Here is a 27918-nt window from a genome sequence, read left to right as displayed (position 1 = left end):
AAACTGGAGCCTGAAGGGTTTTGGCTTGAGGGCACTGCCATTTATTGGGGCAAAAGGAATAATCTTTATGCAAAGAATCATCCTTACTGAAATCATGCCTGTTTGCAGTGCAGAGTTCTTAGCCAAGGGATGAGGATGCTGCAGACCCAGAGAGGTGCCGTGGGAGCACAGAGGACGATAGAGATAAGAAACCCCCGCACACACCGGAGCAGGAACAGCGCTTCTTGCCCGAGGATGTTGCTGTCCGTGTGCTCCACGCCGTGGTCCCCCTCGCTCCCCCTGGTGTGTGAGAGACCAGAGCCTGCAGCCAGGGTCCCTCTGTTCCCAGGGACCTTCACTGGGAATGCCGGGGAGCGCGGCACCGGCCCAACCTGCCAGCCCTCCGTGGGGTCCCGAAAGTGCAGTGTGGCGGCACATCCCGAGCGCGCAGTGTCAGTGAGGCTCCCCGGAGGACTTCTCCCTGCTCTGGATCACAACCAGCTGTTCCGACATGGGCAGGGCAGGGCTGGAACTCCTTCACGTCACGGCCGCGTGTCTCCAGGGCGGGGACATTGCCACCCAGGACAGCCACCAGAGCTCTCCCCATCTCTGCCAGGGCCCGGCGCGGGGCAGCAGGTGAGCGAACGGGGGATGCCCTTGGCATGGGGACGGCTGGAGTTGCCCGGGAAGGTGCCAAGCGCCACCGCCGCTGTCCAGAGCGCAGTGACAGCGCCGCCGGCCGGGCTGGGCGATGCCCCGGCACCGGGACAGCCAGGCGACTGTGGCCCGGGCTCAGGAGGGACGGGGGGCAGCTGTGACATGGACGAAGGGCTGACCTTGCCCGGGTTTCGGTCCCTGTTTGTGCCGTGCCCGGGCTGGCATGTCCCCGCTGGCCGCCGGAGCGCCGAGGGAGTGGCAGGGGGTGACTCGGGTGGGAGCACGGACTGAATGAGGACGAGGCTGGAAGAGTCATATTTTTATTCCTCCTGAGGGCAGTGGCCACACAAAGGTCACTGTGTGGGAGGCGCTGGGGTATTTCAGCTGGCTCGGGGCTCGTGGCAGACGGGAGATCCTTTCCTAAGCTGCAAACCCGGAGACAGTGACTCTGTGACTAAGCCCAGCCCGGGCATCCCGGGAACAGCTGGCACGGACGGAGCTGTGGAAAATCTGATCCGGCACAGGGTGTGGGTTGTGTTTGGGTAAACGTGCACCCAAGGAAGGAACTCGTCGGACAAGTCCAGTGTTTGCCTCGCAAGGAAAAGGGTCACAAAGCGGTGGGTTTCCATCCAGATCCCGGGTGTAGGACTGGCAATGCTGCGAGCTCAAACTGGGAGGGAAAAAGCCCAGTGTTATATCCTCTGAAGCAGTTGGAAGCTTTCCTTGGTGGTTCCTGTGTGTGTGCTCTGAGCAGAGTCAGGAAAACCTGATTGTGTGCAAGCCTAAACTTGAATTGGCCAGCACACGTGATAGTGTCAGCACTTTTCTGATAAATTAAGTTTAGGCTGGATTCAGCTTTTAGAGGATGTTGATATGGAGTTTAAAAAGGCTGTTTAGCTGATAAAGCCCAACAGGAAAAGATCATCTATGGAAAAAAAATTGAGTAATGGGAGGATGCCTCCTACACTTGCACTCTGTGTTTTGAGCTTGTTCTAAGCCAGGTTTACTGTACCAGGCCTTTATTCTGGGGTGAAGCAAATCACATCAGGACCATAGCACTGGCTCGCTGACTCTTGCATAGTTGAATTCTTGAGAGCACAGAGCAAAGTATTGTTCCTGTCCTGAAGCTGTGTTTCCCTGATGGAGCTGTAGGCCAGGAATTGTGCTAAGCTGCTAAGCACTGGCAAATCTGCTGAGCAATTCCCTTCTCTCTGCTTGCCAAGGGGTGGCTTAGGAGAGTTTCATTCATCTAAAGCCCCAGCATGAGCAGTTCCTGCAGACCCCTTCAGCTGTGAAGGGGTTACAGGGGCCAGTGCTGGACAGCCTGGCTGAACTCTGCACTCTCCCACCTGTGACCTCAGTGCTTCCCTCTCACACAGAAATGCACCAGGAGCAAACTGAGCAGCAGGTTTGCACGGCTGCCTTTTCAGTGCTCTGCTCTTTCAGTTCCCAGTGGCGTTCCCAGGATGGAGAAATCAGAGTCTTGCAGTCAATATTCAGTGTGGTATTTCTGCTGTTAATGGATGTGATGAGAGCTTTTGCCCTGACTGTAGTACATGCAGCCTATCCTCATGGTTTGGTTTCCTTCTGCCAGCTCATTTGTACTCAGAATTTCTCTGTTTCCCTTTTCCTTGCTACTGACCTTTATTTTGCCCTCTAATTGACTTGCTAAACCAGCCTGTCTGATATTCCTGCTTCTGTGTACAAACCAGCTGCATTATAAAAACAGCAGTAAAATTTGGAGCCTTCGTTTAGTGTCTGACTAAAGCAAATAAAAATGGGTTTTTACTTCTGTAAAAAGATTAGAGGAGAGCAAAGGTGAATTTCTGAGGTCTAGGTCATCCTGTGATCACTGGAATTCATGATCAGATGAAAGAAAGCAAACTGAACACTAATACCTGCCGTGTGTTGCAATTATTGACTGCACAGAGTGTAGTGAGGTAGGGGTGCACCCGGGAGTGCCTGTGTGTGTGACACATCCATGGCAAGTGCCACACAGAGTTAACTGCCCTGAACAGCTCACCCTGTGCCTTCCAGGTCTGTAGGAGTCATGTGGAGCAGGAGCAAACACACTCCTGCTCTTGCACAACTCTGTGGGCTCATGGATAGCATTAAACACCACGAGGGGAATTAGGGAGAGATGTCATTCACTGCAAGCACCTCTGCTTCTGCTTCAGGGCTTTAATGAGAGAACTCACTCAGCTCTGGAATAAAACCACACATTTGGTGGGTGGACTTGACTCGCTGTCACTGTGTTTGCATCTTTTGAATTTATTTTTTATTTAATTCAGCCCTTCTGTATGTAGGTATCTCTTCAAGTCTGCCTTTCCTAACTCCTCTGCTGTGAGGCTGGTATGAACTTGGGTTGTGGGGAAGTGAACCTTGCCCTGGTACGTGACATCTTGTCAAGTGATCAGGGGCACAGGAGTATTTGGGTATGTTCATGCAAAAGCTCTCTGATTGAAAACAAAATTATGAACAGAACTCATAACCCTGGGCAGATGGCAAGGAAGCTTTGGGGTTTTTCAAGGGCTTTGTCAGTTGAAACTACTGCCCTACAAGGAAGGACACAGTGCACCAAACTGAGGGGATGCTGAATACAAAATGTTCTGTTAAAATACTAAGAGGGAAAATAATTCTCCTGCTCAGTGCTCAAGTGTGGTTATCCTTTATGTGCTCACCTACACCGTGATGTCTCTGCCTCCCAGGATCCATGAAGGGTTAGGGCTGTGTGGGCAATCTCACGCTACTTCATCCTCACCCTGCTTCATCCTCAGGCTCTCACCTGCCAAGGTCAAAGCCATGTGTTTTGAAGGACATGGGAATCTATTTTCTTTGCATCCAGGGCAACACTGCCTGATTCTCCTTGTAGCCTCAGCCAGGCTGTGATGCAGGAATAGAGAAGAATCATGAAATTACCAGTGCTATCACCTGTCTGTCCAGCACGTCCCTTCCAGCCTGGCTCTGCCCCTGTCGTGACCCAGCCTTTGCTCAGCACGGAGCAGGGCTGGACACTGTTCACTTGGGCTGCTCAATCCTGCTTTTAGTCCCCAGAGAATTAGATGGTTACTTAACCAGTCTCATTAACCTTCAAGGGAAGGTGTATTCTATTAATTATTTGCTGGAAAACTAATACTCCCAGTGTTTTTTTATTACAGCTGTCTAAGTGCCCTGGACACAGACAATAGCAGATTGACCAGATCCGAGCACGATGGTGAGTGTGTTTGCTGTGCCAGGCTGTGCCAAGCCTTTGCTGATAAACCTGATAAACACAGGGAGTGGGGCTCAGATAAGGGCACAGCAGGAAGAACACTGTCACTGACTGTGCCTTCAAGGGAGTGAATTTATCACCTCTTTCTGCTTCCTCATTGTAGAGGAGAATGACCCACACATACAGGCTTTTGCATTTGGGGAGTTAATGGAAAACCAGATCAGGTATTAATTCAAAGAACATTAATTTCTCCAGATAAACTTCCTAGGCATATTATTCTTTCCAGGTTGAGCTTGCAAGGCAGCCATTTCTATGGTTGTTATTACAGAATCTTGGAATGGTTTGGGTTGAAAGGAACCTTAAACATCATCCCTTTCCACCTCCAGCCACGGGCAGGGACACCTTCCACTAGCCCAGGCTGCTCCAAGCCCTGTCCAGCCAGGCCTGGAACACTTCCAGGGGCAGGGGAACATTTTTCTGCCCATTGAATGTTAAGTGGTATTTTGCTGATGATTTTCTTGGGAACATGAAGAGCTTTACAAGAAAAGTGTATTTCCCCAGAAATTGCACTAGACTAGAGGCAGGAGAAACCTGTTTGTGAATCACCATTTCAGGTAAAACACTGGACTTCCTGGTGTGTTATTTAACAGAATGATGGTCCTTGACTGCTCTTAGAGAAGTCAGGAATGGGGCTTTGATGGGAACAGCTTCTTCTATGATTTACATGGAAAACTGCTGGGAAGAAGCTGGAGTGAACAGAGATGTCAGGCTGTGTGCCCTTATTTAACTGGAAAGCAGATACTCCATGTGCAGCCACATTAAGATATTTTCAACTTTCAGTTGAGTCCCTGTGGCTTATTTCTTATGTGGCTGGGAAGCCCCTCTGGAACAAACCACTTCTTTTTAGGATAAGATGGACTCTGGTGTAAAATCACTCACGTTTGGAAGGTGGACTTTATTTGCTATCACTTTCCAAAAAAGATGTTTGCATCTTTTGAACTGTTTTGTTGTTGTTGTTGTTGTTGTTTGTTTGTTTTTAATTCAACTCAACTCTGTGAATGTCTCACTTTGTGACTGCTTTTCATAACTCCTTTCCTATGGGTTTAGGCAACAGTCAAGGGCGTCTCATCTTTCAGTGCTGAGCAAGAAGCACAGGCACTAAGGAAGGCCATGAAGGGATTGGGTAAGTTATCTCCCTTAACTGTTAAACCTTCCTTTTTAGCTCTGGAGGTTGGGAAGGTTTTTACTGGTGGTTTTTTTTTGGAGGGGAAGTTCAGCCATTTGCATCACCTCACTGCCGTATGAGGGCACTGGAGGGAATTGGGCAACTTGAACCCCACTGGAAATCCAAGTCTTGGCCATAAAAATGTCTAAAGACATAAAAATGTCAGGCTCTTGTTTTCTCTGTCCTGTGGTGTGGTGCTGCTGGGCTGAGGCACTCGTGCACAGGTGACACACAGGTTGTGCAAGGTTGTGTGGCCAATGGTACATCGTGGGCAAGGCCAGAGCAGGCAACTTGACTGGTTTTCATTGCTTTCTTCCAGGCACAGATGAAGATGCCATCATTGAGAGCTTGACCAAGCTGAACGTTTCCCAGCGTCAGCAAGTTCTGATCACCTATAAAAGCACTATTGGCAGGGTAGGTGCTCCTCAGAGATCACTGCCTGTGGCTCTCATTGGGAGATGTGGACTCCTTTGGGTTGAACCACTCGGGTGAAATGTGAATCCCAGTCTCCACAGGAGTATGGTTGGCACTAAGCACGAGCTTTCCTTGGCCAAAAAGTTATTTTGGTCTTGTTCACTTCAGAGTAACTGTTCATCCAAGGAGGGCTGGAGCATGAAGAAAAGGGGTGAATGAGTTCTTCCTCTTCCCAGGCCATGTCTTTTTCTCATTTCTTCTCTTTCTGTCTTCTAGGATTTGATCGAGGACTTGAAGTCTGAGCTGAGTGGGAATTTTGAAAGGGTGATCATTGGTTTGATGACTCCTACCACCATGTATGATGTGCATGAACTGAGGAGGGCTCTGAAGGTTTGGAAATCCTTTTTTACGTCAGTGATTTATTCAATTCAGTATGCAGTGGCATAATTGTATATTAATTATGAGTTTCTTATTCAGCTATATCTAATAAACAAAAGTCATAGTTGCCCTTCAGAACAGTTGCCACAATGTTGGCTGTTGTCTCTGTGATTCCCTAGGGAGCAGGGACAGATGAAGGCTGCCTGATTGAGATCCTGGCTTCTCGCACCAACGCGGAGATTCGGCACATCAACGAGAACTACAAACTCCGTATGTAGCACCCTCTGCAGTGTCATACTGGGTCACAAGCCAGCTGTGTGTGTGCAGGAATGTGTGGAGGGGCAGGAGAAGGGTCTGTCAGCATCAAGGACCAGAATTACACACAGAAATTGAGTCGGTGTAAATATCACGGGATGGGGTTGTTCTGTGTGTCAGTTGGAGGTCTATCCATGGTGGATCTTTTGCCAGTTTTATACTGGTTGTGCTTCTTAATTTTGCCCTGTAGCCCTCAATATGATGGCTGCATTGCTGTGATGAAAGCCAAGAAGGGCAAGGGCATCCTGGCTTGTCCCAGTCACAGTGTGGCTAGCAGGACATGCCTGTTCCCCTGGGCTGCACTGCTGAGGCAATTGAATCCTGGGGACAGTTTAGGATGGATACTAGAAAAAGGTTCTTTGCCCAGAGGGTGGCTGGGCACTGGAACAGGCTCCCTAGAAAAGTGTGCACAGCACCAATGCTGACACACAGCTCAAGGAGTGTTTGGACATAATTCTTGGGCATATGGTGGGACTCTTGGGGCTGGTTCTATGCAGGCCTGGGAGTTGGACTTGGTGATGCTTGTGGGTCCCTTCCCACTCAGCAAACCTTGTGATTGTGTGAGCTGTTAGTAACAGATGTGCTGTGTCTGTGCTCTGGCAGAGTATGGCTCCAGCCTGGAGGATGACATTGTCTCTGACACATCCTCCATGTTCCGCAGAGTCCTCGTGTCCCTCGCCACGGTGAGTCCTGCACAGGGGCAATAATGGGGGTGAATGTGCTCCTGGGCATCTCTCACTCAGTGATGAGGTGCTTCAGGCTGCCTGCTGTTTCACTTCTCTTGCATTTCACCTTGCCAGCATTCCACACCAGCTTCTGCAGGGAGAGCAGCCTCACTCTGCCATGCCTTAATGCCATATGCTCTTTTTAAATTAAAGTGGATGGCTTCTTGTTTCAAAAGAAAGAACAAATCACATCTGAATCATGTTTTGCTGTATTTGTAACCCATTACTCAATGTTAAGAATCCCATTATACATCGCCAGTAACTGCTTTGGAATGGGGAATTTGCAGGATTTACTTCCATTAGTTGCTCTGTTGAAATGAGTTTTTCATCCTTGTATTTCCACAGGGTAACAGAGATGAGGGAACATTTGTGGATGAGGCCCTTGCTCAACAAGATGCTCAGGTGTGTAGCAATTTTCGTCCTTGGAAGAACTGTCTGGGTTTGCATGTGTGCTGTGTGGTGAATCCCTGCTGTTTCTACCTCTTTCTCCAGGTAGATGAGTAAGTTGTGCTAGTCAGCAGTTCCCCAGGTGGAGACCTGATGGGATATTAGGAAAGAGTTTTCATCTCTGGCACAGGCTGCCCAGAGCAGGGATGGAGGGGATTCAACATCCCTGAGGGGATTCAAGAGCCATGTGAATGTGGCACTTGGGGACATGAGTTGGTGGTGGCCTTGGCAGTGCAGGGCAAGGGTTGAACTCAGTGACCTTAGAGGGCTTTTCCAACCCAAACGGTTCTATGAAGTAAAAATACCATTATATGTACCTGGTGTTCTCAATTATCCTCACTCTGTTCATGTCTTCAAGTGCCTGTATGAAGCTGGGGAGAAGAAGTGGGGGACAGATGAGGTGCAGTTCATGTCTATCCTCTGCACACGGAACAGGTGCCACCTGCTCAGAGGTAGGACCTCTCTGGTTTTTTCCTTTCTTTCAGGACAGTACTTTGTAGGAGCTTTGTACTTGTTCATTAACTGATTGTGATCCCTTCCTGAGACAATAGGTATTCTTAGGGCCAGTTGATTCAGTTCTTTTAGACCATTTTATTCCCTCCTGAGACAAAATGGGAGTTGAGAAAAAAAACCATACAACTTCCTCTAGCCTGTGAATTGGAGATAATGAAGTGTGAGTCCCATGGGACAGAGCTAAGCATGGAAACTGTCTGCATTAAATAGCAGTTCTGGAAAATGCTAGCAGCAGTGGTAGGCTAATTAGCAAGACCACTGATAATTAAAATTAATTATTTCTGAGGGGCAGCCCTGATTTAGCTTACAATGTCATGGTAATGGTGCAGTGTTTGTACAGGGTATGAGGAGCTTGATCTTGCAAAGTGATCCTCGGGGGTTACACTCTGAAGCAGCTCACTTGGCTCTTTTATCCAATTCTTCCTCCTAGTTTTTGATGTGTACAGAGTGATTGCTAATAAGGACATCACTGAGAGCATAAAATCTGAGATGTCAGGAGACCTGGAGGATGCTTTGTTAGCTGTGGGTGAGTTCCCTGCTTTTAAACTTTGTCTACAAACTAATTAAATAATTAAAGATACTGTCTCTTGCCCTCACTGTTTGCACAGCTTCAGGAGGCAAGATTTTTTTCACTGTTTTACAAGCCACAGTGTTTTAATCTTTGCAGATGCAAAGACCTGGCAAGACGGCTCTGTGCTTTATATTTCTCTGCCAAGGGATGCTTTGGCAGATGACATTTGCTGTGCGGAAGCTTTAAAGCCTTAAAGATATTTTATTGCTGTGCACTGGGCATGGAGACATCAATTGACAGCAGGTCTGACTCTGGATGTCTGCACTGTGCTTGTTGAATTGCATTTTTACAGAATAAATGTCGGAGAAAATGCTGGAAGGGTTTGAAAGACCTTATCCTTCAGTGTTCATTTGTTTTAATTCTCTTGTTCTTGTCTCCTTTACAGTAAAGTGCTTGAGGAATAAACCTGCTTATTTTGCTGAAAGACTGTACAAATCCATGAAGGTAAAGAGATTTTGCTGTTTTTCCCTCTGCCTCTCCATGCATGACAACAATTATAGAAAAAGAAATTGGGTTAATTGGGGAAAAAAAGAAGTCTGAGCTCCTCTTTCTGTGGCCCTCTTTTCCTTCAGGAAGCTCAGAGCTGGTAATGGATCCCTGCATTAATGCAAAAATGGATTCCACAGAATCAGGAGTGGATTCCGCAGTGGGCCAAAGCTCTGTGGCTGTGGCTGGTGTGTCCTCAGTGCTGTGCAGCTGTTGTTGTGTCCCTCCAGGGCCTGGGCACGGATGACAGCACGCTGATCCGGGTGATGGTGTCCCGCTCCGAGATAGACATGCTCTACATCAGGAGGGAGTTCCTGGCCATGTATGGCAAATCCCTCCACTCCTTCATTAAGGTAAGCCTGCCTTCCTCAAGATCCAGCCTTACACTGACCTGGATCTGCTAAGCAGCTTCAAGCAGACCCTCTCAACAACTTCTTGGGTATTTTAGAGGAGGCGGAATTAAGGGGACCTTACATTTATGGAAAACCTTCCTGAATGTTCTTGGTTATTAAATTGTCAGAAAGGACATGAACACTACAATAAGTCATTTATGCGGAAAAGAACACTGCTTTCCACAGAGCTGCAAAATAAATGGTGTGCCTTTTTTCTGCTCTCTCTAGGGAGACTGCTCAGGGGACTACAGGAAGGTTCTGCTCAGACTGTGTGGTGGGGAGGATTAAAGGAGGCCTGGGCAACCTGCTGCGTGATGGGAAGCAGCTGATCATGGTTTAGGTTGGAAAATATCTTTAAGATCATCGAGCCCAATCACGACTTTTATCTTTTTTTTTTTTTTTTTTTTTTTTTTTCCCTAGTGCCTTACTAATTACTCTGATTATTGACTTAAGTAAGGTTATGCTGTGGTTAGATAGTGGCCATTCTGGTTGACCCTTTAGATACACCTTTATGCTTGGAACACCCATTTGCCTACTAACTGGTTGGTGAAGTCCACCTTACACAGAATGCTGTAACCAAAGGTATAAAAGTGGGTTTTTTTACCAGCTGCCCCTGTGCTGTTGTGTTCACCAGCAAAATGCATCAATTAAAGCAAACCTGGATGGAGTGTGAGAGGCTGCACAGGGAAAAGCCAACCTCACAGGAGGAGGGCTTCAGGACGTGGGTTTGCTTCGGTTTTTCAGTATAATTAAAACACAAAGAAACCAAATATCTAAAATACAAGCATGTTTACATATCAGCTTGCCTCTGTTAACTGTGGAGCATTAACAGCCTGGCTGTACTGTGTGTATGTGCTGCCTGTAGGTGTGTAAGTGAGGAGGTTGTCACTGGTGACATGAGGAAAAACCTTTTTCTTCCCTGGTTAGAGCAGCCCTGTGTTTTTGGTCTGTCTGCTAGATCATAGGAATATAAATAATTGTATTATAAACCCTGCTTTGGATAAAGTGATGTCATTAGAATGGTGCTTTTTAAGGAATGACTTGTCCCCAAAACCCCACCTCACCAGCTTGGTGCTGGGGCACCTCAGATCTCCCTGAGGTAATTCCCCAGACGTGCCTGGGACTCCTGCCCACATCTCCTCACAGACTGCCCCACGTCACAGGAGCAGTAAGGGATCCAGCGTTTGTGGCTGGATCCCAGACCCTGCACACCTGCCTCTTCACTGGTTTCACTCCAAAATGGGATTCTGCTTTGGCTTAGCAGTTTATTTATTACCACTGGTGTATAATCCTCCTGTGAAGGATCAGACTGAGGCTTCACTGTCAAAGCTCAAACACTGAGGTTGGCTACACCCCGTTCCATCACTCACTTTCCTCTAAAACAGGCTGCTGCTGGCTGGAATAGGAGATGCCTCAGTGGCCTCCAATAAAATAACTTTCTTTCTCGTTCTCTGGGCTGCCACTGGAGACACCTTACTGACTTTTGCCGGCAGAGGCAGAGGTATATCCAGTTCCTCCGAGGGCTCTGCCCAGGGCAGGCAATGCCCAGCAGCTGCGGAGGTGCTGGGGATGCCTTTTAATGGGTTTTGTTGGGTTTCAGTGCCTTGGGCCAGGTCGCTGAATGTTGAAAAATGAATAAAGAATTTGTTTCTGTACTTCCTGTCCCGGTGGTGTGTTCTGGGAGGGAACACGAGAAGAATTTTAGTCCCGACCTCCTGATTTGGGCAGGAAGCCGCTGCTCCTCAGGGCCCGGCGGCTGGGGAGCGGCTGCACGGCTGCTTCTTATGTTATTAACCCACGTTTTAGTCTTCATAGTATCCTTTTCTTCCGGTAAGGACTTTCCAACGCATACACTCAGTCTTTGTCTCTGGAAATTTTTCTTGTGGTCCATAAATTCTACAGTCCGGTATCCAACCTCAACGACACGTTTCTCTCCCAGGCTTTGTTCCTTGAAGCGCATCCGAGTTTATCAAAGCTTACGGGTTCAGTCATTTCCGCGAGCTGTCTTTCTATAAACGCACCTTATGGCAATTTTACTAAGGGTAACTTAAGACTAAAGGGCTATTTATTATTAATATACAGGTTAGGATTAAGGAAAACAACCCCGCAGTCACTTTAGCCCGCTGACTGAAACCCGCCGCTGGGGGCGCAGCAGGCCCCGCCCACCGCCCGCCCTTTGCGCAGGCGCAGAGCCGCGGCCGCCGGCCGGGCTGAGGCGGCGCTCCGGCCCCATGAGGCGGCCATGGGCTCTCTGGGCAGCCGCGTCCTGCGCCGGAGGGCCGGGCTGCCGCGGGGCGAGGCCGCGGCCAAGGGCGGCAAGAGGAAGCGCAGCGGAGCCGAGGGAACCGGGGACAGCGATAGCGACGGCGAGGCCGAGCGGGAGGAGCGGCTCCTGCACCTCCGGGGCCGCAGGTCTGGGGGTGGCTGAGGGACGGGCGGCGGCTCTGAGGGGGCCGGGGGTGCTGAGGGGGATGCGGGGCCGGGGCCGGGCTGAGGTGGGCAGAGCGGCCGGGGGATGCGGGGCCGGGGCCGGGCTGAGGTGGGCAGAGGGGCCGGGGGATGCAGGACAGAGCTGAGGCGGGCAGAGGGGCCGGGGGCTGCAGGGCCGGGGCCGGGGGATGCGGGGCCGGGGCCAGGGGATGCGGGGCCGGGGCCAGGGGATGCGGGGCCGGGGCCAGGGGATGCGGGGCCGGGGCCGGGGGATCCGGGGCCGGGGGCTGCAGGGCCGGGGCTGGGGCGCAGCTGTGAGGGGACACTCGAGGGGACCCTAATGCCTGCAGGATTTGTTGTTTGCCCGGCCTGCCCCGGGAGCCCGTTGTGCAGGAAGGAGCGGGGGCTGGAGGGGAAAGGTGTCGGGCTGAGGCCTCTCATGGAGCCACCAGGCTCACGGGTGGCCCTGGGGCGCTCGGGGAGAGGTCCCGGCAGCACGGCGGGACACGGGGGGACACGGCGGTCAGGCTGCGCTGGGCGGGACGAATCCCCCCGAGGGCTTCAGACCGACTGTTACCACTGTAATGGGAGAATTTCGAGGAGAGTGTCTCACTCACTGTGGTTTGTCGTTTTGTTTTTACTAGGAAAAAGTTGAAAAGCACGTCGAAATATATTTATCAGACTCTGTTTTTGAATGGGGAGAACAGTGATATCAAAATTTGTGCTCTGGGAGAGGAGTGGAACTTGCACAAGATTTATTTGTGTCAGGTAAGTGGCTCCTTTCTAACTCCTAGTAGGAACTGTGTTTTTAATAAATAAGATGTCTGAAAATGGTGAAGTATGACTGGAGATATTTTTTTTTCTGCTTTATATTTAGGACTTTCGCTCTTTTTGCAGATGCAAACAGTTAACCAACTCCTGTTAGCAATATTGGGAAGCAGAGCTGTAGCTTCATATTTGAAAAATTCCTTCCAGCTTCCCTGCTGCTGCAGGAGGAATGTTTTCTCAGGAACTCTAAAAAGGAATAGACCTTAGTGCATATGTCCAAAAACAATGCTGTTTCCACAAACATTTTCTGTTGGGCTTGTGTTCAGGTGTCCTCCTTTGTGTCTGTGTTTTGGGAGTGCAGAGGGGCTGTTGGCTTCACTGTGTGTTCTGTGTCACTCCTGCTGGGGCAGAGGCAGGGAGGAGCTGTGACTGTGCCCTCAAACACTGAATTCCCTTGTCCCCGTGTGTTTCAGGGGTTCTGGCCTTAGCAGGGGTTGATGTGGAGCCCTCAGGGTGCTCTACCTGGACAGGAGGGCACTTGTGTGTCAGCTGCAGTGGGAGCCAGAGCACAGGTGTGGCACTGGGACGTGCTCTGCACGTGGCTGCAGCTCCTCTGGTGCAACCAGTGACATGAAGAGCAAATTCTGGATTTTTTTTGTGGCTGTTGCTGTGTCAGTGCCCGAATTCCAGAGCAGCTTCAGCAATTACCTGCATTACAGCAACTGAAGTGTTCGTTGCTTTCTTCTAGGAAAAAAGCATGACAAGGTTTAAACAGGCATGAACTGGAGGTGAGAGAGTCCTCTGTGTGAGCCAGAGTGGGAGGAGTGGCCCTGAGGGGGCCGTGGGGTGAGACCTCAGCACGGGTTGGTGGCTGAAGTTGGTGTGAAATCCCTTCTGTGGGTGCAGCTGTTCACAGAGGTTTGACAGCTGTGGCGTTGTCTGTAGAGGCCTTGCAGGAGCAGTGTTCTTACGGGGAGAGTTCACCATTCTCCTCAGGCAGGGTCTGTTTCTGGGCACACTCCTGCCTTGCAGTTTGGTACTGTAGGTAAAACAGTGGTGGAGGTTAGAAATAACTCCATGTAAATGACCCTTAATGCCATTGTGACTCCCTCTCTGTGCCCCTGAGCAGACTCAGCTGGGCTCTTTCTGCTCCCCTGCTCTCCAAGCACTGCCCCAAGTTCCATGAGGACAGTAAGATGCTGCTCTGCCTGGGCACAGCAGCTCTGAGAAGTGAGGGATTTCTTTGTCATGCTGCTGTTACAAAAACAATAAACCCTTATGAATCTGGGGAGCTGATCTCCGTGGCAAAGCTGAGGCAGCCTCGTGAGGAGGACAAAGATGAGCGAGGTCCTGGGTTTGATAGGAACATGTGTGTTTCAGTTAGGGATATGCCAAGTGTACAGAAATACTGACCTCATCAAATGAAACCAAAATTGAGTTTTGTACTATTTGCTGTCCTGAGCTGAAATGCTGAGGGGAGAGGTCAGGGAATGTGGTGCTGTACAAATAGACTTTATTTTTTTGATCTCTCAGGTAAACTTCATTGATAGCATCTCATAATGGGCACAGCTGCTGCTGGGAAGGAAAATCAGGAATCCTAGTAGAGCATTATCTTTCCCTTTCTTTGGATGGAACCTCAAATTCTAGTTTTATGTGCTTTTCACTTAATAATAAAAGGTATATTGCTGTAAATAGTGTGTGTGTGTGTCCTATGTGTGGTATGAGACTACAGCCTTGTACAGTAATTTGTATGTCTTGCATGCCTTTTTTGGGTTTTTTCCCCAGTCCCCAAACTGGCATTCCCTAATGCCTGCAGGATTTGTTGTTTGCCAGTAACCTTAAGGACTTAGTTCTTGAACTAATTCTGTCCCCAGTGGTGATATGGTTTGTGGGAAAAGAGCTTGTGTAGCCTTTCTGGCCTTTTCAAACTCTTTCCTTACTCTGGTTACACACACATAGCCCAACCTTTCCTGTAGGCATTTTGAGTGTCAGAAACAGCAACTACAATCAGTCCCTTGAGTCTGTCAGAATGTTTTAGCTTGTGAAAGTTTCCTTAATATGTTTGGTTCTGCATAAAGGTAAATATTAACTGTGTTTTGTTCCCTGTGCTGCTTTTGGCAATTTCAAGTGAGATGAAATCTCTTAGTTGAGTTCTTTTTCTCTCTTCCTGCAGTCAGGCTACTTTTCCAGTATGTTCAGTGGTTCTTGGAAAGAATCCAGCATGAATGTCATAGAGCTGGAGATTCCTGATCAAAATATTGATGTGGAAGGTAAGTAAAAGGGAGGCTTTTATTTTAACAAAACCCTGAAGGGAGAGGTTAAGTTAAACCTCATGATGTTCAGAGAAGGCTCACGAGGTTTAGCGTCTTTTTGTGCACCTCTTTTTCAGCTCTGAGGGGTGTTGAGGAATTTGCTTAAATCGTGGGAGCTCAGTGATGGATTGGTTACTGCCTCTTGTTGTGTTTTCTGTCTGGGCAGTTGCTCTAGATACAGAGCCAGCACTGAGAGCACAGAGGAGGCATACAGTGCAGGGGTTTGGGTGTATTTCAGGTTCTTTACTGCCCGTGTTGTGTCTCTGTTTGACTCCTGTTCCTTTGCAGCCCTGCAGGTGGCTTTTGGCTCACTCTACAGAGACGATGTGCTGATCAACCCCAGCCGCGTGGTGGCCCTGCTGGCAGCAGCCTGCATGCTGCAGCTGGTGAGTCGGGGTGCCTCTGCTCCTGCCTTCACCTGGGGAGAAACACAGCAGTTCAGAGTGTCTCACCCACGTGGCCTTTTCCCCCCCGAGGAATGAATCAGCTTTTCTGGCTGACTGGGGAAAAAGCCAAACACGATGCAGTGGGTTTAATTGGAAAATGCTGTGACTAAGATTGAGGTGTGAGATTAAGTGATTTGAGAGTGATATCTAAAAGTAGATTAAATAGGTTTTGGAGCTCGCTTGCTCTACCCTGAAGGCATTCAGTACCCTTTTCTTTCATGGGAAATGATCTTAAGGAACATCTGTGTTTCTGAGGAAGGAAGATTTGAATGTTTTGAACAGCATGGCACAGGTCCCACTGCAGCCTGTGGGACTGTGGGGATGGGTTGGGCATGAGAATCTGTATGAACAGCACAGTGTCTGACATTTCCTGTTGGGAAATGAGCACTCAAAACATTTGCATGGTTCTTCTTCCCTGCAGGATGGCTTAATCCAGCAGTGTGGTGAAACAATGAAGGAAACCATCACTGCCCAAACTGTGTGTGGTTATTATAATTCTGCGGGGACGTATGGGCTGGACTCTGTGAAGAAAAAGTAAGAATTACTGTCTCCAAGCTGTTTTGGACATTGCCAACTAACAGGGAATTTACACACAGTACCATAATGGCCAGGTTAATTGCTTTGAAGTTTTTTTAGGATAGAACCATAGAACATCAAGGCCCTAAGAGACCTATGAGATCATCCAGTCCAACCATCCAACCAGCACTACCACTGAAACCTCTAAACCACATAATCCAGAGCCAGATCCAGACACCTCCAGGGATGGTGATTCCACCACATTCCTGGGAAATCTATTCCAGTGCCTGACCACCCAAACAGGGGGGAAAAAAATCAAGCACCTAATCTGAATTGATTGACTCTGTCCAGATCCCTCTGCAGAACCCTTCTGCCCTGCAGCAGATCCACAATCTCACCCATCTTAGTGTTGTCTGCAAATTTACTGAGGGAGCAGCTGCTGCAGGAATGTTGACACAGAGGAAACCAGCAAAGGTCCTAATTCCTTGCTTTCCATGCAGGTGCCTTGAGTGGCTCTTGAACAATCTGATGACTCACCAGAGTGTTGGACTCTTCAAGGAGCTCAGGTACTGGGGCTGCACTTCCCTTGCAGGGATGAAGGACAGTCCCTGCCCAAATCTGGAGCTCAGTGCAGATTGCTTCTTGGGCTATTGCTGCCTCCTCTTCTTCTTTTCTTTTCTGTCTCACTGACCTGTTACAATTGATTTTTTCCAGCATAAACCTCATGAAGCAGCTGATCAGCTCCTCCAACCTGTTTGTGCTGCAGGTGGAAATGGATGTGTACACTGCCCTCAAAAAGGTACTTGCCTGGGGTTCAATGCAGTGGAACCTTTAGGAATTGACTAAAAGTATTTAATGGAGTAGCAGAACTTCTGTAGAAATGAATGCACTGTGGAAATGTCTCTTATTAACATACAGATTGCTTACCTGAAACCTTCTTCAGCTGGCTCACTAGAATTTATTTGTTTTGCACAGTGGATGTTCCTTCAGCTCGTGCCTTCTTGGAATGGGTCCTTCAAGCAGGTGTTAAGTGAAGCTGATGCCTGGTTTGCTGAGCACAGGAGAGGTAGGAGGAGTTGGCCAGGCCTTGGTTTGGGGCTTGAGCATGAGCCACTTCTTAATTTTAGTGGCAAAAGCTACTAAATACCGTAATGAAATAAAAGCCATTAAATGCCCGTAATAACTTTCTCTAATCAATCAGTAAAAAACCCAGTATAAACAGGGTCTGGCAAATGTTGAGGGAGGCAAACCATAACGTGTGTGTTGCAGAGTTTGGGGGTGCCGTTGCCTTCCTGGAGTCGGCGCAGGGCAGCGCCTTCCTGCCCGTGTTCGCACACCTGAGGCTGCAGTACATCATCAGTGACCTGGCCTCGGCCAGGATCGTGGAGAGGGATGCCCTGCTGCCCTCAGGTGAGTTCAGGGCTGGCCACTGCTGAGGCCTCGATTCCTGCCTTCAGTGTCTGCGCCCCAGGAGAGACAGGGAGGTGCTGGAGCATGTCCCAAGAGGGACAGAGCTGGGGAAGGGTCTGGAGCACGAGTCTGATGAGGAGCAGTTGAGGGAAGTGCAGAAAAGGAGGCTCAGGGGAAAGCTGCTCACTCTCTATGACAGGAGGGGGCAGCCAGGGGGTGTCGGGCTCTGCTCCCAGGGAGTAGGGACAGGACAAGAAGACACAGTCTCAGGTTCAGGTTGGATATTGGGAAAACTTTCTGTCATGGAAAGGGTTGTCCAGCTCTGGCACAGTGACCCAGGGCAGGGGTGGGTCCCTGTCTGTGGGGACATTTAGCAGCCGTGTGGATGTGGCCCCTGGGGACATGGGTCAGTGGTGGCCTTGGCAGTGCTGGGGGAGCACTTGGACTCAAATGACCTTAGAGGACTTTCCCAGCCCAAGTCATTCCATGGTTCTTCTTGACTGATCACGTTCTGTGTGCTTTCCCCAGCCTGTCCAGCATCTGCTTTGTGACTGAAGATTCAGCAGAGGCTCTGTATGAAAATTGCAGACATAAAAGTCTGCAAAGGCACCCATAGGTGTCACCACCATATGATAAGCAATTCTGCTCATCAGTCAAGTTGTCAAAATGCTCTACAATAGATACATAGTACTTCATCAATGTTTAAATGTTCCCAGGGGGCCCAACTAAGCAGATACTTTTGGGAGAGTAAAACTTGCTGAGACTCAACTATTTTCTAGCTATTAGTTTCTAAAAAGAGCTGAATGGGTTTTGATAGGATTTGGAATAAAACCCTAAAATTAAAATGAAAAGCAGAAGATGCCGTGAACTCTTCTTCCTTCTTCCAAAACAAATGTTATTTACTAATAGAGATTTAGGATGATTTGGAGCAGAGAGATATTCCAGTATTCCACTCTTGTTCATTTGTCTGCATTTTGACTTGTATAAAATACATCTTCCTCCTAGGGCCTGGTGCTTTTTGAAGCCCAGAGAGGGAAATGCCATTTCACATTATTAGAGATTACTGAGGCTAACATCTCTGTATCACTGGAAAATGAAAAGCCCCTTCTCTTCCTGCTGCTGATGTCTGATAACATTTTGTTATGCATAAAAATCCCAAAAGAACAGATCTCAGCTTTAATACTTGATATTTTATATGCATAAGTGATGTATAGAGTAAGTATAATCCATCTCACTTCAGAGTGTTACTGGTACAGGCTATAGGCGGAGTGCAAAGGTTGTTATAAGAAATAACTTCAGGTGAATGGCTGTTTAGATCTTTAATGGTGACACAGGAGAGCAGTGGCTTTGTATCCCTGTGAAGTGGCTTTGTCAGCATGTCACTAAGATGTTGCAAACCAGAAATTTTCTGGAGCCACACTTGATTTCCTCCTAATGTCTGCTCTTACCACTCACAGTGTGATGGGCAGCCTTTTCATAGAGCTCTTCGCTGGATAAATGTCTGTTCTCAAACATGAAGCCTTTACCTGTGTCTGTCAGGGGAAGAGTTGTTCTGAGATCATTGCATCTTTGGGGCTGATTTCCTGGTGCTCGTTGAAAAAGAGACATTTGTGCATCCTCACCAGTGTTGGCTGTGCAGGGAGGCAGTCCCCGAGCTGCCATGAGCACTGTGCCGGCTGGGTGGCACTGTGGTGCAGGGAAAGGGGACACGGGGCACGTCCCGTGTGCAGGGGGATGATCTGTCTGCGTGTTGAGAAGTGCTTCTAGAGTTTGGTGCTTGCCTGCCCTTGTTCGTGCCGGGGTGCAGCCACAAGCTGTGTTAAGATCAGAGCTTTTACTCTTCATTCACAAGGAGGTTGAGATAAGTTCTTCCTGGGCTGCACTTAGGAGCAGGCCGTGTTGGCTGCCAGCATTCAGTATTGGAGGGGATACCTGGTACCTGAGAGGCTGCAGACAGGGCCATTGCTGGGTAATTTGTGTTCTGTGGAAGCCTTTTAGATTATTCCAGATGAAATTGTTCTCAAGGAAGTAGAGAAGCAGATCACACCAAGCAGTTGGAAGTAGTACTGTGATTATTTATTTATTGATATATTCTCTGTGTGTAGGTCCTGAAGGGAAAAACTGAAATTGTGTGTTAGGAGCTCACAGCAGTCTGATCTTTGTGCAGAAAAGGTGCAAGAGACAGGAATACATAATGTGTCTGTGTGGGCACAGTGTTTGTTGTTTTGTTTTACTTAGTGGCTTGTGAACATTGCCTCAGCTGTGCTTCTCCTCTTCATAAATCCACAGGTGAACTGCAGCTGAAATGGGAGGTAGGAAATAGATACATGCATATACACAAAGAGAGAAGATGCTCTCCCTCCTGATACTTTTTTCCTTCCCTTCTAGCACATCCATTCTCTGTTCTTTACCTGTGTAGGTTTCCTTAATTCATTTTTTATTTTCTGTTGTACTTTGGTTTATTCCCAGTTTGCTCCTGTCACAGTCTGTACTTTCACTCTAGGGTCGGTGGGACAAAGGCTGGTTTTAAGTTTTCCATATGTGATCTCTCCTCTCTTCTGTCAGATTCAGCAGCTTCTTGATTTGTTCTTGGTCACATTGGCTTTCCCTGTTCCCTCACCCAGACCATTTCCCAGAACTGGTTCTCATGTATGACCTTGCCCCCTTGCCCCATCTGTTATCTTGACTAAGAACTTCTTACGCCCCATGCTTTGGGGATCCCTTTTGTGTAGCTGCCTGACAGACTGTTGAGTTTTGTTCTGTTTTATCTCTTGGTTGCAACATTACATTAACACAGCCAATAAAATCTCTGTGTGTTCTCCAAGGAAGACATGATTTATGTTTGTTCTTGGTAGGGTACAATTTCTGTTTGTTTTACCATATTTGTGTTAAGTCGCTGTTTTCTTTTATCCCTTGATTGTGTTTTCTTCTTCTTTAACTTACGTAGAATTCCGCTGGGGTTTCAGAAAACAGCTTCTCCCAAGAGCTTGGTAACAAGCTCCTTGGCTGAATGGAGCTTTGTGTGCTGAGAAAATGTGTGGGGTTGCATCACTTGTGGCAGCAGTGGGTGTTTGAGGAGATGAACATAGTCTGGAGTGACTGCCTGTTGGTGGTGGATGTTTATCCCTTCCCCTGTGGTTGAGGCTGGGAGCTGGAGAACACAGGGAGGTATCAGGGGTGGAGTGCATAGACTGTCCAGTTCATAACTTTAACTTTATTATTTCAATGTAATTTTATTTCTCTATTTCGAATGTATATGACCATCCCCATTCCCAGCTCCAAAGACAACACCAAGCTTCTTTTTTTTTTTTTCTTTTTTTCTTTTTTTTTTTTTTTTTTTAATTTTAGAATGGCTGTCCTCTGTTTACAAACAGCAGTGGTTTGCCATGCTCAGAGCAGAACAAGAAAATGATATTGGGTAGGTATATTACAGGCTTTATTTGTTTCTTTAATTAGAAACCTTCCTCTCATAGAAATTTTGACATGAATTATTTTGGAGTTTACATTAAAAGGAGGGAGGGAAGCATACTTCATATTTTTTTTTGTGTGGGGTGAAGCATACTTCAGTGGTTTTAAGCTGGTAATCTCTGTGGAGCTCTCTGTTCCCTTGGGCTGGCTGGTCTCCCATCCCTCAACCAGCGGAAAACTGGTTTAATGGGACCAGAGGGAAATGCTGGGTGGGGGACACGGGTTCTGTATTTTCCTTTATGTTAATTAATACTTCTCACTAGTACTTCACCTGGAGATCTGCATTGAGGCTGTTGAGGGGGTAATTTCTGAGCCTTTCCTTTAAAGGATACTTCAGTCATCAAACTGTTTCTCTTCCTTCTGCTTGCTCTTGGCCGTGCTGCAGTGAGCCAGTTTAACACCAAAACTATGGCAAAATGTAGCTGGGGGAGTTGGTCCTGCCTTTGTCTTCTCTCCTGGCTTCTGGAGTGGTTTGTGGAGAAAAAATGCCAAGTCAGGCAGCTGCAAAATGCCTATTACCTGCCCAAACCCAGCAGACTGACTTATCCCTTGTGCTGTAGCTGTGTCACCCAGCAGGTGCCACTGTGGACAGGGACATGCTGGGTTGTAACAGGAGCTTCAGAACAGCCCCACACTCTGGTCTGAAGAATAGCCAAGACCTTTAAAAGCTGTTTTCTTAGGTAGCAGTCCCTTAGGAAGTGGTGGAGGTAAAGTGCAGAACTGTGGCTGTCACATTCATTTCCTGCAGATGAATTTTGGGTGGCTGTGGCTTGTTTCTGGTGCTGTTCTCTTGGGGAGGCTTTTGCAATGGTGCTGTGGTTGTCTGAGAGCAGACAGGTGTTTGTTTCCTCCTGGCTCATGCGGAAACACAGTTCACAGGGGAGTCATCAGAATTCTGATACGAGATAAGATGCTGTGTTTCCTAATTTTGATGTGTTTTGGTAGTTCAGTGCAGGGGGAGCATTTGAATTCACTGGATACAGTGGATACACATGCTTCTGGAAAAGTGAGTTCCCACAGAGCTGCCATGAGGATGATTGGGATCATCCAGCTTGGAAAAGAGCAGTTTTAAAATTAAGTACAGCTGAGGATTTCAATGGCTCTTGGAATGGGCAGAGTATTTTCCCACATTTTTGTCTAGTTTTCTCTTTTGCAGTATGGGTTTATTATTTCTTCTAAGGCAGTGAAAACCAAAAGTGTCAGCCTTAGAAGGGCACACATGCAACTGTTCCCTTTGTGTTAGTGCAAATGTTTTGGCCATTTGACCAAGGTGTCAGCTGCAGGAAAAGAATTCGCATTTTATAAGCTCCTCTTTTATCCATCTCTGCTGCACTTCCTCTCACACCTACTGCCCATGGCAATATCCAACACGTTTTCCCTCAGGGGTAAGGAAGCCAGAGTTAGGAATCAGAGCAAGACATGAATCTGACTCCTGAGCTGAAGTAAGGCTCTATTCCATATCCCACTTGGTGCAGGGCATGATTGTACCTGCTTATTCTAACAATGCCAGCAAATGGCACTGCTTGGAAATGTGTGATGTGCTTTGTCACTGTAGCTTTAGAGAGGGGAGGAGAAAAAGGTGCTTCCCTTCTACTTTTTGAATTTGCATTTAAAAGGATTAAACATCTTACTCACTCTTCAGAATTGAAGAATTTTTTAGTGTTAGTAGTGGAGTTTGCAGCTTTGAACTGCTCAGGGTTTACTTGTTGTGTTAAAGTGGATCACAATTTTTTTAATTAAGCGTGTGTTTTGTGGCAGAAGCCAGACAGATCTTTCAAGTCTGGGACTGGAATTGCTTCTGCTTTTAGCAGTCTCTCTAGCAATGTGTAAGGAGGAAGCAGAATAACTCCACTGTTCACTGTGTGGCAGCCAGTGGAAGTGGTTAAAGCAGAAGTTCTGCATTGTCTGAGGGATGGAGAGGGGGTGTTAATGTCAGTCTGAGCATTATGGACAAATGTTTGTAAAATTTGTCACTAATTAAACAGAAATAAATCTTTTATCACCATTACTGCATTTAGGTCAGCCACAGAACCAGTTCAGCTGGAAGATGTGGAAAAGCACACAGGAGGTTCCTGGGTGAATTTGTTCAAGTGTGATGAGCTTTTGTGCATAACCTGTTCTTTGAACATTTCACCTCCCAGGATTGGGTTTTACAGAAGCAAGAGAAAAGACCTGGGCTGAATTTATAAAAGCTTTAGCTGCCAGTTGCTGTGGAGTGTGAGCAGTAGAAGGAGAACAGATGCTGCATCTTTTCTGGCTTGCAGGGCACTGTTGGGTCTTGTGGGTTTGCAGGGGTTGATGTCACTGGGGTTAAAAGAGATCACTGCCAGCCCTCAGCCTGGTGTAACTTGACCACTTTTTAGCAGTGGGTGTTGGGTTAATGATGTCATGGTGTGTGAAGCAAAGTGTGTAACACACTTCTAGGAAATGAAGACTGATCTCACTCATGCTGGCTCTGCAAGGCTGTTCTACGTGCTGGACACAGGGGAACTGGTGGGTGAGAGGAGCTGATGCTGGTCTGGGATGACACAGACAAGGGCTCTGGCATCCCAGGAGCTCTGAGAGGCTCTGGCACTTCATGAGCACTGAAGGGAAGTGGGTTTTTTTAGCCAAGTTGTGTAACCAGCCCCTTGAGAAACCTCTCCCAGTGTCTCGTGGCTGCTGCTTCACAGCACTGCTGTTGTGCAGAGCCCTGCAGCTGTGCCCCAGCACTTGTCTCTCGTTGTGCCTAAGAAGTCAGCCTGCTGTGTTTAAAAAACACTCGGGTTTTTACAAGGCTGGGAGAATGTGTTTCATTGCAACAGCTATTATTTTCATTTCCAGCTATTATCTGGAAAAGTTCTTTCAGAAAAGAAGTCTGCCTAACTGAGGTGTCACAACCTGTTTTGTATTGCAGTTGTGTAGTATAGGTGGATATTTATGGGACAGTTTGGGATAGAAGAGGCTCTGGGAGCTCATCCAGTCACACCTCTGCTTAAAGAAGGGTCAGTTGTGGTTCCCTTCCAGCTCAGGGTATTCCATGATTGTGTGGTCAGACAAGTTTACTCTGGTCTGTTCATCTTCCCTATATTAAGGTGCATACAAAACTGTTTAAGTGTCCTTGAAGATGCTGGTTTGGTTTTCTTTCAGGCCTCAAGAAATCAATAAGGAGGAACTGGAGGGAAACAGCATGAGGTGTGGTCGCAAACTGGCCAAGGATGGTGATGTAAGTGTGACATGTGGCAAACTGCAGAGCTGGCATGGCTGAGACAAGTCAGGCATTTCCCCATCATGTAGCTCCTCGCTGTCAAACTGCATCCAAATGATGTCATGGAAAAAGACACCATTTTTTTCTCCCTGGAGGGATGGAAGCAATTGTCTCTACAAGGAGCAAGGGACTGGTGTTTCATTGTGCTCTTGTGCTGTGAGACTGAGAAAACTGTTAGTCCAGACAGTTAAATAGAGCTCTGATCACTGGGGTCTTTTTCTTCTTAAGTAGAAAGGGAAGTTCTCTAGATAAAATGTGTCACATTCAGAGCCAGAGCCCTCTGTGTCTTTAGGTAACAGGTCTTGTGAAATAAACAGAAAACATTAATTTTTCCCATTGGGGTTACATAACCCAAGGCTTTTGACCCGCAGAGTGCTTTGGGCCTGGCTGGGACTGATCAGCCCCATTACCCAGTGCCGAGTATTTGATACCCACTGGTGTGACGTGTGTCACACAGCTGGCACTCAGCTGCTGTCACACAGTCCCCAGTACAGATTGTCCCCCCGAGTTCTCTGTCCCAGACAGGTGCTGGCAGGGATCCCTGAACCCCCCAGTGTAGCCCAAAGCCCCGTTCCCAGGGCTGACCCCTGGGAGCCGGTGTGGCACTCCCGCTCCGTGTCACAGCCCGTGTCCCCTCTGTGTCCCCTCTGTCCTGCAGTACTGCTGGCGCTGGACTGGCTTCAACTTTGGCCTGGACCTGCTGGTGACCTACACCAACCGCTACATCATCTTCAAGCGCAACACTCTGAACCAGCCGTGCAGCGGCTCCGTCAGCCTGCAGCCGCGCCGCACCATCGCCTTCAGGTGCCTCGGGGCTGCCCGTGCTGCCAGCCCTGCTGGCCTCGGGGGGTGCTGCCACCCAGTGTGACATCCCAAAACCTCACCCTGCCTCCTCCTCGTGCTGGAAACGTACCGGAGACTGAAGTGGTTTCGCTGCTGTGTCCCCAGGTTACGGCTGGCCTCCTTCGATGGCAGCGGGAAGGTGATTTGCAGCAGGACAACGGGCTATCAGATCCTGACACTGGAGAAGGACCAGGTGTGTCTGGGGGCTTGTGAGCTGTTGAACTTGAATGGTGGAGCTCAAGGCATGAAAAAAATGCTAAGAGGTCACCAATGCTTTTGAAGGGGAGTTGTTGTTCTTGCTGTCGTTGCTTATGTGGAATCTCAGGCATTCCTGTTAGAGGTAGTGGGTAATTAAGCTAATTTGTGAAGTGGATCTAGAGTAGGGTAATGTGGGTTTCATTAGTGTTGTTGATGATATGAAATTAGTTCCCATATTAGTGAAATTAGTGCCTGTGGTGCTGCTGTCTGCTGCCGGTGTCATGTTCTGCTGTTCTCCCAGCCTTCCAGCACTGCTGACATCAGCCCTCTGCATAATCTGTCTATCAAACTCCTCATTTAGAGGCAAATTCGGAATTTGAAGACTCTCGTAAGCTGAGGAGTTAAAAGAATGTCTACAAGTTGTTTAAGGGTTGGATTTATTACTCTATTAAATAAATTGATGAAAGCTCCAGAGAGGAGTGGAGTTTTCCACCCATTGCTGACAGCAGGATTTAGTGAGGCATGCGTGGGACTTGTTAATCAAGTTTCTCAAATCCTGGCCAGCACTGATGCAAAGGTGATGAGAACACAAAAAAACCTTTCCTGGTCAGTGCCATCCTCACTGGAGGGTAGAGTTTCCATTTTGAAGTTTCAATTGTTTTGCATCCTCATGAGGTTGAAATTTCAATTTTGCTACCCCAAAAGCAGTTCCTAGAATGGAACCAAAAAATTCCTACCCACAAACTGAAATTTGTTTTCAAGTATAAACTGCTGTGGAATGCCTGGTGAAACTTCCCAAAACCGAAAACTGTCCCTTTCTGCCCAGCATGTTGAAGGGGAGATTTGCTCCAGCGTTTCCTGGGGCTGTTCCCTGTGCTGTAGAGGACTGGGAGCTCTGGGGTGGGAGCTGTGGGCAGGCTGAGAATGTGTCAGTGTTATAAACTTGAGGTGAACTGTCTTTGCTTTATTTTTTATATAGTTTTTAATCCATGGTCACTAAGATGTGCAGAGTGACTTCTGTGTCAGTGTTGTGCTTTCTGGTCCCCCCTCACCACACAAATGTCCTGTGTGTGCTCCAGGAGCAGATAGTGATGAATTTGGACAGCAGACTCCTGATGTTCCCCCTCTACATCTGCTGCAACTTCCTGTACACCTCATCAGAGAAGAGGGCAGACAGCGAGGCCCAGCTGGATAATCTGGAAGCCTGAGACCTCCCTGGGGCCTGTGGCAGCCCCTCTCCCACCTGGATGCTGCTCCAAAGCTGGGGCAGGCAGGCCTTACACTATAGCAACAGCCCTGCCTTAGTGCTCTCCTATGCAGCTCTGGAAAGATCAGACATTAGGTAGGCCAAAACCAGTGACCCTTTTTAAAGTTTTTTAATTTTATTTCTGTTCTGCATCGTCAGGTGGTAGCCATTCCGTGTTTGAGAAGTGTTACACTTGGGCTTTTCTGAAAACTGAGCCAAATTGGAAATAGGGAATTTGTGTGGATCACAGCTTAGGAAATTACCTGTTGGACTCTGAGCCCACATTGTAGGTTGTGTGGGTTTTGGCTGTATTATTTGTTGGGTTTTTAAATAACTAATCTGTAAATACCAGATCCATATTTTGCTTTTTTTTTTTCCTGGTCCTTTTCTATTAGGGCCAAATAATCTCTGTAAATTAGAGGCCTCTGAATTTAAGCCTTTTAAATACAGAGGCTTAAGCCTGCTGGGTTTAAGCCTTTCTTGCAGCTCATGTACACACATTTCATTCTTGGTCTTGTTCTAACGCTGCAGCCAATAATTCTGTCTTTTAGCAGGTTAATTTACAAATAAGGATGTTCATAAATGAACTATTTTTTCCATGTACAGCAAACACTCTTCATGTCTTCACCATCACTTGAGTCCTGTCAACGGCAGCTCTCAGCTGGAGTTCTGCTGAGTGCTGACTCGACTCACACAAACCAAATACCACTTTTTAAACATTTTCTGTGGCTTGTTTTAGCTGTTATCTCGGGAATACATCCCCTGTTAGCTCAGGAACTTGTGACTTTTGAGTGCCTTTTGAGTAGTATGTGTAACACCAACTTCACATCAGTTCAGCAAGGTCACAGGATCCAAAGGCAGAGCTGGGAACAAGAAGATTCCTCTCCACTTGGTTTGATGGACAAGTCGTGTCATGGTACACTCTGTGCAGTCTTTGTTGCGTTTTATGTCTGTCTCTTACAATTTTGAATTCTTACAGCAGAATTTTTTGATTCAAACTGGGAATTTTTGCCTCGTTAGCCTATTTTTTTAATGTCAAAAAAAATATAAAGCCATTTGTACTTTATAACAAGGATAAAAATGCATTGGGCAAGATAGAAAAACATGGCAGTGTGTCATTAAATGATTTCAAGTGGAATACTTACCCGTGTCTGTCCTTTCCTGCTGGGAATAGCTTTTTGTGTTGGATTCACCCTGTGGATTCAGCATCTCAGTGTGATCTTGTGTTGTGTCACAGCTTTGGCAGAAGCATTTTCAGGTGTTCAGCTGCTATGGCATCGAATTTATTTATTGAATTAATTGTATTTAGATACTTTTCTCTGGTTTTTATGAGAAGTAAGCCACTCCTTAAAATTGATTCAGTGGAAATTGAAAGCAACGGGGGCTGCTGGTGAATGGCAGAGGGAAGAGGTACCTTAAATCCAGGTGGCTTTTTGCAGCACATCAGTCTGAGCTGTGCAGGGCTTTGCACCTTTGTCAGGGTGATCCTGCTCTGCCCTCTGGATCCCAGGTCTCCCCCCGTGCTGGGACCCACCCAGTGTCTCCAGGATGTGGCATGTGGAGCAGGAAGCTCACCTGGCTATTTTTTTTTTCCAGGCAACAACTCCTTCCCTCGCTCCCTGGGTGTCCTGGGTCTCCCTGTGCCCTCCTGGCTGTGGGGACACTGTCAGTGTCAGTGACAGTGAATGACCCCTCCCCAGCAGGGTCCCTCTTGCCAGGGG

At 47.8% G+C, this 27918-nt stretch overlaps 2 protein-coding genes across 4 annotated transcripts; both read left to right on the top strand.

Annotated features, from left to right (window-relative positions):
* The first annotated feature begins 375 nt into the window (after positions 1–375).
* On the top strand, positions 376–10968 carry ANXA4 (annexin A4). Of its 2 annotated transcripts, none has more exons than XM_066337061.1 (13): positions 376–615; positions 3795–3858; positions 4955–5030; positions 5392–5486; positions 5763–5876; positions 6044–6134; positions 6783–6862; positions 7250–7306; positions 7710–7803; positions 8295–8390; positions 8821–8879; positions 9152–9274; positions 9542–10968. In XM_066337061.1, the coding sequence occupies exons 1-13, from the start codon at positions 491–493 to the stop codon at positions 9599–9601; spliced, it is 1134 nt and encodes a 377-aa protein (XP_066193158.1). In that variant the 5' UTR covers positions 376–490; the 3' UTR covers positions 9602–10968. The 2 variants fall into 2 exon arrangements, with proteins under 2 accessions (XP_066193158.1, XP_066193157.1); XM_066337060.1 differs by having other exon boundaries at positions 539–615; positions 3795–3850.
* A 541-nt stretch (positions 10969–11509) lies between these two features.
* Positions 11510–27335, top strand: GMCL1 (germ cell-less 1, spermatogenesis associated). Of its 2 annotated transcripts, none has more exons than XM_066337046.1 (14): positions 11510–11725; positions 12388–12511; positions 14685–14781; positions 15112–15209; positions 15691–15803; positions 16286–16351; positions 16500–16584; positions 16761–16851; positions 17055–17195; positions 20544–20613; positions 23793–23868; positions 24569–24714; positions 24859–24946; positions 26031–27335. In XM_066337046.1, the coding sequence occupies exons 1-14, from the start codon at positions 11556–11558 to the stop codon at positions 26157–26159; spliced, it is 1494 nt and encodes a 497-aa protein (XP_066193143.1). In that variant the 5' UTR covers positions 11510–11555; the 3' UTR covers positions 26160–27335. The 2 variants fall into 2 exon arrangements, with proteins under 2 accessions (XP_066193143.1, XP_066193142.1); XM_066337045.1 differs by having other exon boundaries at positions 11510–11733; positions 12395–12511.
* Positions 27336–27918: the final 583 nt, after the last annotated feature.

This window comes from Sylvia atricapilla, chromosome 28 (assembly GCF_009819655.1).
Source record: "Sylvia atricapilla isolate bSylAtr1 chromosome 28, bSylAtr1.pri, whole genome shotgun sequence".
Taxonomy (NCBI): Eukaryota; Metazoa; Chordata; class Aves; order Passeriformes; family Sylviidae; genus Sylvia; species Sylvia atricapilla.
This window is presented reverse-complemented; position numbering and strand designations above follow the sequence as displayed.